Raw genomic sequence first — 15,428 nt, forward strand, 5'->3', positions numbered from 1 at the left:
CCCCGCACGCCTCCCCCTGACTCATCAGTTTGAAGGGTCTCGACCCGAAGTGTCACCCATTCCTTCTCTCCTGAGATGCTGCCTGTCCCGCTGAGTTACTCCAGCATTTTGTGTCCCCCTGACTGCTGCTGCGCACTGCTCTCTGCCCGGCACTGATTGATGCTGATCGTTGCCCCGCTGTGATTTGCGCCGCCATTTGCCCCGCATGCCTCCCCCTGACTGCTGCTGCGCCCTCCCCTCTGCCACGCATTGACTGGTGCTGATCTTTGAGCCGCCATTTGCCCCGCACGCCTCCCCCTGACTGCTGCTGCGCCCTCCCCTCTGCCCCGCACTGACTGGTGCTGATCGTTGCCCCGCAGGCCCCGCTGTGATTTGCGCCGCCATTTGCCCCGCACGCCTCCCCCTGACTGCTGACCTCCCCTCTGCCCCGCACTGACTGGTGCTGATCTTTGCGCCGCCATTTGCCCCGCACGCCCCCCCCCCCTGACTGCTGCTGCGCCCTCCCCTCTGCCCCGCACTGACTGGTGCTGATCGTTGCCCCTCAGGCCTCGTTATGATTTGCGCCGCCATTTGCCTCGCCCTGGCCACTGCTGCTGCGCGCTGCTCTCTGCCCCGCACTGACTGGTGCGCCTTGCCCCGCACGCCTCGCTCTAACCCGCGCTGGTCACTGACGGCCATGGACGCGGCTCGGCAGTGAGGTTAGGTGAGGTGGCCGGGGAGACCGGCGAAGGAAGAGTCCGCCAGATGCCACATCGCACTGGGCCGCCTGACATGGAAGCGGCGTCGTTGATCTCTTCCTGAGGGGCGTGAGTGATGGCGGGACTCATCAAGAAGCAGATCCTGAAGCACTTGTCCAGGTGAGCAGCGAGGCTTGTGTGGGAGGGGAAGCGATTGAGTGGCTCTCTCTCTCTCTCTCTGCCAGGGAGGACCATGTCATCCGCGGGCCTGTCACCGCCAGTCCTGCTGCCCGGAGAGTTCGGGCGGTTGCGGCCGCCTCTCCCTCCGGCTCCACCATCGCCCAACGCCCGCACAGACCCAGCCCGACGCCGACCGACTTTTAGTTGTTGGTGCAGGAAGGAACTGCAGATGCTGGTTCTACACCGAAGTTGCTGCTGTTGGCTGCCTTCATGCCGAGGAAATCTGAGCTGCGCTCTAATATCTAATTATTGTGGGATTCGCCCGCCCAGGCTCTTGTCACCGTGGGAATAACGGCGAAAAAAAGAGCGGACAGATTTCAGCCAGAGCGAAGCAGGAGAAAATGACAATGTTTCCATGGTAGACATAAAATGCTGGAGTAACTCAGCGGGACAGGCAGCATCTCTGCATTCTCGGGCAGCATTTCTCCAGAGATGCTGCCTGTCCCGCTGAGATACTTCAGCATGTTATGTCAATCTTCGGTGTAAACCAGCATCTGCAGCTCCTTCCTACACAAGGTGTCATTGGTGTTTGTTTTTAACTGGCAGTGGAGAACGCAACGGGAATGGAGAAAACTTTCCCGTCTCATTCCGAAACTGAAATGTGACTTTCTTCTAACTTGCACTTGCATGCTTTCAGCTGTTTGGCGATGTGAGCATTGCGGGTAGAAATTGAATTAATGGAGCAAATGACACAATGTAGTGTTACATGTTTGCTAATGACACGTTGGGACAGGGTGGAGACTTGTCTGCTAGGTTCAGATTTTCCAGCTCTGGTTTGCCAAAGACAATCATATCTGAGAGAAAGAAAAGCGGCAATTAATTTTTTCATCGTGACGGGGGCCATTCATAACTAAAAACGAGGAAGGAGATACTGTTGTCTCAAATCGAGACTTTTGATCATACATTGAAAATTAGGTTTTCAGTTGAGCGCTACATTGAATGGAGTCGAGACAAATGTACTACTGGGTTTCAGAATAAAGCTGCAAAATACACCGTTCATGATAATTTTGATTTGAAACAGAATTGTCATAATTGTCAGAATATGATAGGGCGAAGGCCAACGGATTGCTTTTCAGAATACAGTACAATCATGTATAATTTGTACGCATTCTCATGTGCTGTCCTTGTGGTTTTTTGACATGTAGGATATGTAAACCAAATCCACTGTAAAATTCTGTGCTTTTAATCTGCATCAGGTCATAGTGGATGGAAATTGGATTCATGTTTACAAATGACCCAAGAAGCAGATAATGCTAGAGTGATTAAATAGTTCATGAATACCATTATTTCATTTTGTTCGCATTGTAAATTACTGGCTTGATCAGCACTTGGAAAACTAAATGTAGCTGTGTACTTTCCTCCGACCCTCTTTTGTACAAAATTTCATTTGTGTTCAATGATCATATCTATCTTGTCACTTGTAATCATTACAAATTAAAATAAGCAATTTCATGTGTTAAAATAGAGATTAAGTTAAATAGAGATACAGCTAAAGATATTATCCTCTACAAATCTGGCTCTATTGCCAAAGGCATAGCTGAGCTGTTTTGGCTGTAATACTAACATTTACATGACAAAGTGGAAGATTACATTCATCACATTACAGAAGCAAAGAACTTAATCCAATCAAATACTATTCTTATCGAACAAAACTCAATATCAACAAAGTGAAAGTATTTAGGAAAATAGCAGCAGATGCTGGTACAAATCGAAGGTATCACAAAATGCTGGAGTAACTCAGCAGGTCAGGCAGCATCTAGGAGAGAGGGAATGGGTGATGTCTCGGGTCAAGACCATTCTCAAGAAGGGTCTCGACCCGAAACGTCACCCATTCCCTCTCTCCTAGATGCTGCCTGACCTGCTGAGTTACTCCAGCATTTTGTGGTACCTTCGAAGTGAATGTATTTTTGCATTGTAAATTTCTGGTCCAAATATACATTCCTAATTTCAAAGTTAAATAGGTGATTCTTGATATGCTGCATTGTGTTAGGCATAACTTTAGGAATCCAGTAATATTTAAGTTGCTGGAAATCCTCTGACCCTTGATATAACTTGCTTAATGAAAGAGGGATGCAATTAAAGTAGAAAATGCGGGAAATCAAACATACAGTATTTATGTAAAGTGTGAGCTACTAATTTAGGCCATTGATGTATTCATTAAAAAAACTAGTTGCGGTTAATGTAGGCCAATCATCTTGGGTGCAGAGCATGGTTTGGATATTACTTGGGCATTGCATATGGTAAACCATCTTTCACTGATTCATCAGTGGTTTCCTCTGCATCATGAGATCAGAAATCAGGATTTAATTCAGAAATCAAAGCAGTGAAACTCAGAAAATTAAACAATCCATCAACATGTCCAAGGAGTTATACTGCCTCTGGAAAGCAGCCAACATAATCAAAGACCTCTTTCACTCACCCTGCCAGTCATTTCTTCTTCTACGTATTCCGATCGGGCAGAACGTGCAAAAACTTGAAAGTGCACACCATTAAACACAGGAACAGGTTCTTTCCGTCTGTTATCAGGCTCCTGAATGGTCCTTCCATAAGCTAGGCTATAATTCGATTCTTGCCCACCTCATTGCTGAAATTAGACTTTATCTCTGGAACTGTTGCACGATAATGCTGAGAACTGCATTCTGCACTCTATGTCTTTCCCTGTGAGGAAACATATTGACATATAGAAACATAGAAAATAGGTGCAGGAGTAGGCCATTCGGCCCTTCGAGCCTGCACCGCCATTCAATATGATCATGGCTGATCATCCAGCTCAGTAACCTGTACCTGCCTTCTCTCCATACCCCCTGATCCCTTTAGCCACAAGGGCCACATCTAACTCCCTCTTAAATATAGCCAATGAACTGGCCTCAACTACCTTCTGTGGCAGAGAATTCCACAGACTCACCACTCTCTGTGTGAAGAAATGTTTTCTCATCTCAGTCCTAAAAGACTTCCCCCTTATCCTTAAGCTATGACCCCTTGTTCTGGACTCCCCCAACATCGGGAACAATCTTCCCGCATCTAGCCTCTCCAACCCCTTAAGAATTTTATATGTTTCTATAAGATCCCCCCTCAGTCTTCTAAATTCCAGCCTAGTCTATCCAGTCTTTCTTCATATGAAAGTCCCTCCATCCCAGGGATCAATCTGGTGAACCTTCTCTGTACTCCCTCTAAGGCAAGAACGTCTTTCCTCAGATTAGGAGACCAAAACTGCACACAATACTCCAGGTGCGGTCTCACCAATGCCCTGTACAACTGCAGTAGAACCTATGTTTCTATGACCCTTCAAGGACAAAAAGAAATCTGTTTCCTAGACATCCCACTCAGAACAAGTTTGTTTTGTGCAATGTCCACAGGATGTATCGAAGCAACTCGTGACAACTTCCTTGACTGCCTCAGTTGTGACCTTTACTGTGCCGAAGAATGAAAGCCACAAGTATCCCTCTCTGTAACACATTCTCCTGACTTAAAAGTGTATCACTATTTCCCCCATCTCACAGGATCAAAATCTTATACTTCCCACCAAGGACCCATGGGAGCAGCTTTACACAGACCAAGTCACTTAGCTCTGCCTTCTCAAGGGCAATTTGTGTTGGGCAATAAAAGCCTTACCAGTGACACCACATACTTTTAATTAATACATTAAAAAATCAAAAACCTGGAATTGTTAGAAGGATGACAGGGGATTTTATTGAAACATATAAGATTATTAAGGGGTTGGACACGTTAGAGGCAGGAAACGTGTTCCCAATGTTGGGGGAGTCCAGAACCAGGGGCCACAGTTTAAGCATAAGGGGTAGGCCATTTAGAACGGAGATGAGGAAAAACTTCTTCAGTCAGAGAGTTGTAAATCTGTGGAATTCACGGCCTCAGAAGGCAGTGGAGGCTAATTCTCTGAATGCATTCAAGAGAGAGCTAGATAGAGCTCTTAATGATAGTAAAGTCAGGGGGTATGGGGAGAAGGCAGAGACGGGGTACTGATTGAGAATGATCAGTCATGATCACATTGAATGGTGGTGCTGGCACGAAAGGCCGAATGGCCTACTCCTGCACCTATTGTCTATTGTTACAAAGTAATCTAAGGAAAAATGTCATGAATTCTACCTGCCCTACACAAGTCTTCAAATCACTTGTATCAACTCTAATCTGATATATATTTTCCTCATCATAAAAGGGTGCAGTACTGACCTACTATGGAGACTGAGACGGCTGAACATTTTGTTCTTAATTAGTCTTTGATCTTAAGAGAGCTGCCCAATTAAATTAGTTTGAATCACACTAGGCTGGGGAGAATAGCAGTGCACAAAGTTAGCATTTAGCCATTTGAAATTAACTTTGTAACCCACTTTAATGACAGCATCTGCAAGTTTCCTGGTGAATGTGTTGGAAACGTTGCTGTAAAGAAATTTTGATATAAAGTATGATAGATGGATTTCATTACAAACAAATGTGAGTTCATCCACTTTGGCCATGAATGTTAGGTAAGAAGACTACTTTCTGAATGGTAAATGACTACAAGATGCAGCAGAGGTTCATGTATATTTTAAAGTATTATAGATAGATATAGAAAATAATTTAAAAGACTGCTGCACTGTTGGTCCTATTCTTTAGAGTAGAAGAATTCAAGGCAGTCGGCTAAGCAACCGCTCTGCAGTACCCTATCCTGGGAGAGATGGTGGATGTAAAGGGAGTAAGGAAAGATTTTCAACAGTTAGACGATTATTTGAAATTTTCAAAATGAATGTAAATTATTTCTACTGATTTATCAGATGATAGTCTAAAAATGATGACACCATCTCCTGCATATTGCAATTGGTGATTCATTTATTTTCTCCCATTCTTGTTTTAGAGATTTTCCTTTGCATTTGCTGGTCAGGATGATTGCCTATCTATTAAAACAGATGTTAATTATTTAACAAAATAATTAATTGACTGTGAGTAACGTAAAGACATCCTGAGGGTAATGTAGTACCACATAAAGAGTGAAAATATTTGTTTATGAAAGGTTCTGTAAATTGCTGCCCCCAATAAGTGTAAAAGGCAAGCAAAACTTAATATGTTAACAGATTTATACAGCTCTTAACAAAGCAACAAGTCAGGAAGCTACAGGCCTGTGTACACTAAATATTTAATATGTAATCTGAATGCTGGCAGCAACCAAGAATAACCATACCTTCATGGACCATCCTGGAAAATTGGTGGTGTTGGTGAAGTAGGGTCTGATTTGAGGTTTCTGAGTGCTAATTTTCTCTCTGCGATTGTATACCCAATAGTATGACCTGTATATGGATCATGTGAGACTGCCTAATGCAAGTGGGTTGCTTTGCTGTTTTATTTGAACAGTTATTGTGTGATGATTGTCCAGAAATGATTATAATATAGATATTACCAATTCAGTATCATTGAATGGAAAATGTAAGGAAATGGCATGTTTATTGCATTTAAAAGTAATTGATTGGTCATTGGACCTAACACGTAATGAAATTTGAATGCACCACATCAATTATTGCTTTGGCTATTCATTATTAATTGGATGGTTTTTATGTTGACAAGCTGTATAGAGTGAGACGAGGATGAGCTTTATTCACTCGGGACTTGAATAGCACCCAATTTTATCCTGACTGAAATTTGATTCTTCAAGAAAGTCTAGCCAAACTAAGTGAAATTATCCAACTATTGGAAGTTAATTGCCATTTGCATGTAAGCAATACAGAATTAAAATTCTCCAAAAACAACTGGGATTATTGTCAAAATCTCTCAGTATGAGGAGTCATAATTGGTTATTTGATGACCTTTTTATTGCTGGGAACCTTTTTACTCATGTTTTTCCCACTTGGAAGAGGACATCTGTTAAAGGAAAAGGTTACTTTGTTTAAAATGACATTGTGAAATTTGATTATCTCAAATAATTTGTAAGGTTTCATTTGAATTTGGAGAGGGGACTGTTTTGGATATTTTACATCATAGGGTAACTTTAGATGTTTGCATTTGAAAGACGAGATAACTTTGAGAGACTGGAAGAGGCTCATAGTTGCATGTAATGTGCTGAAACCTATTAACAGTGTACAGTTTCAAACATTGAATCTAATGTTATCTTTGGTATTTATATTTTGAGTCAGTAGTGCAGTTACACAACTTGCCTGTCTTTTAGATAATACCCCATTAACCATACTCACAGTATGGGCTGATACTCCATTTCAATTCTTTCACAGCACTGTATTGAAGGGGCTTGGTTTTCAGCCGTGATGTTAAATAGAGATCTTGGCCTCCTACTTGGGTGAATGATAAAGTGCCTGTGCAATTATTTGATGAAGATTGTAACATTTTGTGTATTTGGCTCAGGCCAAGATTCCTTCCATTATCAATGCTTTGTTTGTGCAAATAGACCGTTCTGTTTGCCAATTCAACAAAAATTAGTTCAGTACGTATTTTGGTGAAAGGTTCTATCTACTTCTCTGGCAGCTCATTCCAGATAAGGACACTTGCTCTGTGTGTTGGAGAAACAATTACCTTTTAAATGTCTCCCGTCTCCACCCCCACCCCACCATAAAACAGCCCTCTAATTCTAGACTCTCCTGCTCTGGGGAAATTATCCTGACAATCTATCCTGTCTATGCCCCTTCTGTAAGGACACATCATTCTTCTACTTTCCAGGGAGAATAAACACAGTCTATCCAGTCTCTCCTCATAATTATAGCCCTTCAATCCAGGTAACGTTCTTCTTGCTGCCACATCCTTCTTGTAATGTGGTGACCCGAACCTTAAATGTGGTCTAACCAATAATTTGCAGAGCATGACTCTTGTGCTTTCTGCATTATCCTATGCCTCGCCCCATGAAGGCACATACAGCAAATGCGGCCTTCACTATTCTATCTATCTATCTGTATTGCCATTTTCAGTGTTCTATGGACTTGTACTTTAAGGTTCCTCCATATCAAAGCTCCTCAGGTCCTTTTCTATTACTCTGAACTACGAGAATTTGACTGACCAAAATGTGTCATCTCACACTTGGCTGGATTAAATTCTATCTGTCACCACTTTGTCCAACTTTGTAACTGTCCTGTTGTATCGTTCGACAACCTTATCCAAATGACTCCACCAAAACCTACGAATGTACTAATCAGACCATGTACGTTCTCATCCGTAATTTTTGTATATTGTAAACAACGAAGGCCCCAGTTCCAATCTCTACAGTGCACTTTTGACTTTCCGTTAGAAAAATCCACCCACTGCTACTCTCTGCCTAAGAACTAACTTTGTATCCAGTCTGCTAACACAATTGGATTTTGTTGTGCATCTAATCTCCTGGGCCAGCCTACCATGTGGGACATTGTCAAAAGCTTCACTGAAGTTTATGTAATCCATGTTTACGGTGCTGCCTTCATTAATTTTCTCGTTGCACATTTCTGCTTGTTGTTGGGTCTCCGTCAAAGGTATCCTGCAGCCATAATGAGAAAGCAAGGCAGGAAATCCAACCTCAAGCTAATGATGATGGGTGTTGATGGCTTTGGCATGCCACAACTGCCAATTCCATTCTGCTGACTAACAGTAAATTAGAGCTTTTCTGTCTTGCATATTGAATAAAATCTCCAGAATTAGGTCTCTGCTAATCTGTTTGCAGTTTATCCATGGGTATTCTCTTGTTAATGTTGAACCAGGTATGTTACTAAAATGGTAGAGCACATTGTATGAACGTTGATATCGTGCACAAAATTTCTTTATCATGGAAATTATACCCAATTAAAACGGAAAAAGAAAAATTAGAAGAAATTACAGGTCTAAATTACAAACATGAATTCTTAGATCATTATTACTTTTGATATTTGGCACTCCTAGAATTGTGAAAAGTGAGGAATCAACCACGAAATAAAGATTGTAAGAAAGATAACGCACAATCTTGAACGACTTGTAATTTTCATATGCTGGACAAATAAAGTTGGTTGTTGTAGCGGGAGGTTGTATTCATGGAGTGATTTTGAGACTGGTTTCTCACAGTGGTGTGTTGTGGAATCTACCTTGGAATAAACTCATCATTTTTTTTGTAAGAGGATCAGATAAGATGATCTATCATTCATGGGCATCAATAATATCAGCACCCTAGAATAGTAAGGTGACGTGCCTCTAACTAATGACCAGTTGCACCACCATCCATGGCAACGAAGTACTTTGAGCGGACGGTTGTGGCTCATATCAACTTCTACCGTAGCAAGGACCTGGACCCACTACAATTTGCTTCCTGTCACAATGAGCCTGAAGTATGGACCTGACAACTATCTTGTACTCCAGAGGTGCTGCCTGACCTGCTGAGTTTATCCACCACCAGTGGATTATGGGTGCTCAGTGCATCGGGGCGATCGAAGCCCCTGTGTCGGAGCGGTCGAAACTCCTACGGCTTGGAGTTCCCGAAGTCGGTCTCTAACCAGAGACCGCGATCTCCGCGGTGTTAAAGTCCGCAAGCTCCCGCGGTGGAACTCTCGAAGTCGGTATCCAGCAAAGGCCGGCAACTCCTCAATGTTAAGCCGCAGTAAAGACGGAGATACGATACAGAAAAAAATTGCATCTCCGTCGAGGTAAGAGATTAGAAAAAGTTTCCCCCAACTCCCTCCACCCCCCACATAAAAGAAGCTAAAGAACACTAAAAACATACATTTAACACGTGCAAACAACAAAGAAGGAAGGGACGTACAGACTGTTGGCGAGGCAGCCATTGCTGATGCCACCCGGTTTGCAGGTGATACCAAGATTGCAGGGGTTGTGGACTATGAAGAAGGCTGACAAAGTATTCAGTGGGATTTAGATCAGCTGTGGAAATTGGCAGAGCAATGGCAGATGGAGTGTAATCCAAGCAAGCGTGAGATTTTGCATTTTAGGAGATCAAATATATGGGAGAAATATCCAATTAATGGCATGATCATTAACAGCATTGATGTACAGATGGATATGGGGTCCAACTTGATACCTCCCTGAAAGTGGCAACACAGATGGGTAAAGTAGTAAAGAACACACGTGGTATGCTTGCCGTCATTGATCAGTTGTATCGAATATAAAAGTCAGGAGGTCATAATGCAGCATTGTAGGACTTTGGTTAGGCACATTGGTAGTATTGTGTGCAGTTCTGCTCGCACCATTACAGGAAGGATGCAGAGGCTTTGGAAAAGGTGCAGAGGAGGTTTACCAGACTGATGTCTAGATTAGGAGGCATTAACTAAAGGGAGAGATTGGACAGACTTGGGCTGTTTTCTCTGGAATGCCTGAGGTTGCAGGGAGTCCTGTTAGGAGTGCATAGAATTATGAGAGGCATAAATAGGGTAGACAATCAGAATCTTTTTCCCAGGATGGAAAAATCAAATGGTAAAGGGCATAGCTTTATGGTGAAAGGGGAAAGGTTTAAAAAGAGATGTGCAGGATAATTTTCATTTTACACTGAGGATGGTGAGTGCCTGGAATGTGCTGCCAGTGATGGTGGTTGAGGCAGATATGATAGTGGCTTTTAAGAGATTTTTGGATGGGCATATAGATATGAAGGGAATGGAGAATTATGGATTATGTGCAGACAGATAAGAGTCCGTCTGGGCATTATGTTTAGCACAGTCATTATAGGCTGACGAGCCTGTTGCTTTGCTGTACAGCTTTATGTTCTGTGTTAAGTGTGAGGAAATGAACAGTCAGGTTTTTGAATACAAGTTCTGGACAATTAACTTTCCTTTTCCTCCCTATCCATATGTAACTACTGAGAGATCCCAACACCTATCCAGGGATGGCCTCTGCCCTTTAATGATTTGCACATGGCTGTTATGTGGATGTGCCTCCAGAATAGTACAGAATAAAGAAATGGCAGAGACATCAAGTAAATTCTTTGTATGTCTTGTCACACTTTTTAAAAATAATGGGTATGATTGAGGAATGATGTAGTGAGGAAACAGTAAGCATTCAAAACAAACATTTATGAAATATCACTGGTAAAATGAATGAAATTAGATTGACAGATCCTCGTATCTGAACAGCTGGAATTTTTACAGCCATCTTCAACCTTTCATTACTATGGTCCGAGGTTCCCCCCTGGTTTAAAAGGACATCAGTAGTACCAAGAAGAGTAAGGTGACATGCCTCAGTAACTACTAACTGGTGGCACTAATGTCTGTGGTGATCAGTCAAAAGGGAGCGAAATGTACTATTTTGATGTTTAATGACTAAAGATTCTAGGAGGGAAATAAGCTGTACATTGTTATCGACCATAGAAATGCAAAATTATTACTAGTATTAAAAATAGAAATGGTGACTTTTGTTGCGTGAGATGAGAAAATAACATGGAAGAGGGTTGGTTGAGCATGTAGGAAATACAAAATTAATGTGCAGGGTACAGAAAGAAATTGTAAAGCAAATGAGAACTTTGTCTTTATTGCAAACCGATTGTACCACAGGAAGACAATAAGTCTTGGTGCACTATGGCTTTGGTACATCCACACATGGATCACTTTATTATTGTCTTGGTATCATTGCCCAAAAATATTTGCCATAATTTTGATAAATGTTCCCTGTTAGAGAGTGCATTGCTGGATTGGTTTCTAAGATTGTGTTGTGCAGCAGGAAACGTGGAGATCCAGAGTCTTGTAGGTACCAGGAAGTTTGGGATTTCTGTCTATATGTGTGATCTGACTTTCTTGATGACAGCTGTTCTCCAGCAAATCTCCCACTGCACTTGGATGTTGGACTCATCAATAAGACCAGTGCAAGTGTGTGAAAGCATACTGTTCCCCACCACTTTACCATATCATCATTAATAACGATTTAATTTAAACCTCGAGCGGGGTGTTCATCTCCATTGATTTTTCAATGGAAGTTAAAGGTATTAAGATAGTGTTAATATTCATAATTTCTTAACATTTTTATTTATTTTTAATAACTATTCAATATTTCTTCCATTAAAAAGCAATCAAAGTTTTTGATAGACCATTATACAAATAGTGATAGCAGATCAGGTTATTTATAGAGATTTATTTTTTGCTGGCAGTATTTTTCCGAACCTCCCTAAAAAACCTGACACTTATGTTGTAAAAAGTCCCATTTGATAAAGAGGATTTAGTGTGCGGTGAGAAGTTCCACTAGGAGAACTGCGAGAGACTGTGTTTCTCAATTCATTGCAGAAAGCAGGTGGTTCACTAATGGCCACAAATTCCTGACCATTATTTCTAAAGGATTGATATTGATGTTTAAAATCACCTCCTTTTCTGTCACACTAATTCCCCTCAGTGTTGAAGTGCAAGCATATCCAAGACTAGATTTGCTTAGTTTATTTTGTTTAGTTTATTATTGTTATGCGTAGCAAGGTACAGTGAAAAGCTTTTTTTCATGTGCTATCCAGTCAAAGAAAAGACTATACATGGATACAATCGAGCAGTGCACAGATAAAAAATAAAGGGTACAACATTTAGTGCAAGATACAGTCCAAATAAAGGTAGGTCAAAGGTCTCCAATGAGGTGGATGGGAGGGAAAATATGATTCAAGCATCTATTTCCATTATAGCATTATTTTCATAGTGGTATTTCTTGTTTCATCAACTTCATGATAACATTATGGTTTTATTTTTTTTCTTATTCTTTTATTTCAATGCCAGATATACTGTTGGTCAATCCCTCTCCAAAACCTTGTAGTCAAAATGTAAAGTATCCCATTATAACTTTATTTAGCCTTTAAAATTCTAACAGAAAGCAAAAAAAAAATCATTTCATCCATTTCTAAAATCTTACATGCCTAACTGTTCTTTTTCTCCCTTCAACTTTAAGAGGTAAATTGTGTAATTTGACCTCTGCTCTGGGTTCTTGGGGCAAAGATAATTAAAACAGGAAGTGTTGGAAATGTGTTGCTCTGGCACCATCTGTGGAAAGTTCAGTACCATAAATCTTTATTGTCAATGAACTTCAATCAAAATGTTACATTTAAAATCTAACTTCCAGGTTTATGCAAATAATGAAAAGAATACTTGATCTTTGTAATTGATATACGGTACTTAAAATGGTCAAAATTTTGTTTTATCCAAATTTAGCTTATTTATACAATAGCATGATAGAATGACATTTGATTTAATTTGAATAAGGTTCAGGTGTTATTTTGAATTAAGTTCACTATACAAAGCTAGATCATCAAGGCAAATAAGTCGTGAATGGCCTGAGACTAATTTAATTGAAATTTTTTGGGGTTAAATTCAGCATGGAAATTGAATAAATGTAATTCTGAATTTTGATATAGCAATGCCTATTCTGTGTGAAATTTCCTTGTCTAAGTAATTTATGCAATATTCCATGAGAAAATTGCAATACATTTGTAAATTAATATTAATTATGTCATAATTGTGCTTGCTTGGTGTGAATTGTGAATCTGTCCTCTACAGCCCAATTGCTTGCATTTGTTTGAATATTGGTGAGAATCTCAAACCTACAAGTTTATATTGGGTGCATCTCTCTAGTCTACAGGATGATTGAGTATTTGTTCTGCACATGTGAGACGTGTTAATTGGCCTAATCATGTACCTCCTTGCTTTTTACCTGGAGCATTATGAAAAGCCTCAAATACTGATGTGTGTATTTTAAGTACTTGTCAAACTCTATCTGTGTTCAAAGGTTTTAAATCTAAAGCAACCCCTCAAGATTGAGGATAATTTACTTCAAATCCAGATTTGTGGGTTCTGAAGGGCTCACGGGAACAGTAGACTCTTCAACAGATGGTGGCTGATAGGACGGGTCAGTGGTTGCTTGTGAGGTAGTTTTAAGGTAGCTTGACATCAGTAGATATCTTAATATCTTTGGAGAAAGAAATACACTATTTTTCTATTGCTAGTATGGGTTTGTTAGTGGGAGATCCTTTCTAATAAACCTAATAGGATTTTTCAGAGTTAATGAAATGTACTGTTGCAGGCAGTTCAGTCGGTGATCATTCCATCAAATGGGAAACCGTTTAGAAACCAGGGATCCCAGGCAAATAGGCAAAAAGGGGAAATATACACATGAGAAAGACATACATATTTTTCTCTTGGTTTCCTTTGTATATTTTTCTTCATATATTCATCTTGTTATCTTGTCCCTGCTTGTGAAGTTGAGTATGTTATTGGTCGTAAGTGGTATATAACATTGTAAGAATGTTTTTGATTGTTAGTATTTTTCACTGAGCCAAAGTGGGAGCTAAAATACTTGAATTATAATCAAAAAGTGTTTTAACAATTTTGAATTTTGGAATAATTTTTGAATTTCTCTACCACTAAAATATGACAACCAAATCATTATTCTATTTTTTTTTATTTCAAAGGTTTACCAAGAATCTTTCACCAGATAAGATTAATTTGAGTACTTTGAAAGGTGAAGGTCATTTGACCAACTTGGAGCTCGATGAAGAGGTATTGCAGAATATGCTGGATTTGCCAACATGGTTGGCAATCACCAGAGTGTTCTGCAACAAGGCTGGGATTCGGGTAAGAACCTTATTTTATTGTATAATTATAGGAGCTATATTCCCTGGAATTGTATGATATTTAAATGAATTTGTGCAATGCTTTCCCTGCAGTGGAAACATCAAATTTGCCAGTTCCAGTGAATCAAATTCCCTGTGTGGGAGGGAATCAGAAATCAACTATGCTCATATCATATCATATCATATATATACAGCCGGAAACAGGCCTTTTCGGCCCTCCAAGTCCGTGCCGCCCAGCGATCCCCGTACATTAACACTATCCTACACCCACTTGGGACAATTTTTACATTTTACCCAGCCAATTAACCTACATACCTGTACGTCTTTGGAGATGTACGCAGATGAAAATAAAGCAAGATAGTTTTGCCATTGTGACAATTGGAGAAAGCCTGGGGAATAATTAACAAATTTCAAGCACATGGCATTAATGGACATTATGAAATGTGAAATTGGAACTAAGATCGGTGCACTGTGTCTGTCAGTTAAAATATTGGGATTTTTTTCAGTCTTCCAAAAGCAATTCTAGGGTTCTAAGCATCAAGACACAGGGTTTTAATAGCAATTGTGACTTGATGAATATCACTTTACATGCAAACTATGTTCTGACATGGAACAAGCATAGATTCCATAATATACATTGATAATAGCACCTCATATTATCATCATCATCATCATATCATATCATCATATCATATATATACAGCCGGAAACAGGCCTTTTCGGCCCTCCAAGTCCGTGCCGCCCAGCGATCCCCGTACATTAACACTATCCTACACCCACTAGGGACAATTTTTACATTTACCCAGCCAATTAACCTACATACCTGTACGTCTTTGGACGTACAGGTATTCTGCTTGGATAACTTACAACCCAATGGTATGATTGTTGAATTCTCCAATTTTAAGTAATAGCTTCCACCCCCACCTCCTCTCCCTCTCCCCCCTCCCTCCTGTGCCCTACACCCATTTCTCCCCCTATCCGGCCCCAGTCACCCTACTCCTTTCCCTTCCTTTGTACATTTATCACGTCCCCGAGTCCATCGTACTTCC

The 15,428-nt window shown here is 40.6% G+C and overlaps 1 protein-coding gene across 4 annotated transcripts in view; it reads left to right on the forward strand.

Moving 5' to 3' along the window:
- The first annotated feature begins 615 nt into the window (after window positions 1-615).
- The window catches only part of bltp3b (bridge-like lipid transfer protein family member 3B), a 73,943-nt gene continuing 59,130 nt past the window's right edge, over window positions 616-15,428 (forward strand). For 2 of the 4 annotated variants that reach the window (XM_078419839.1, XM_078419840.1), the window contains exons 1-2: window positions 618-857; window positions 14,218-14,380. In XM_078419839.1, coding sequence (XP_078275965.1) covers window positions 814-857; window positions 14,218-14,380 — 207 coding nt within the window. In that variant the 5' untranslated portion in view covers window positions 618-813. Of the gene's footprint in view, window positions 858-14,217; window positions 14,381-15,428 lie in introns of all 4 variants that reach the window. The other 2 variants (XM_078419841.1, XM_078419842.1) reach the window with 2 other exon arrangements.

Source organism: Rhinoraja longicauda, chromosome 23 (assembly GCF_053455715.1).
Source record: "Rhinoraja longicauda isolate Sanriku21f chromosome 23, sRhiLon1.1, whole genome shotgun sequence".
Classification (NCBI taxonomy): Eukaryota; Metazoa; Chordata; class Chondrichthyes; order Rajiformes; family Arhynchobatidae; genus Rhinoraja; species Rhinoraja longicauda.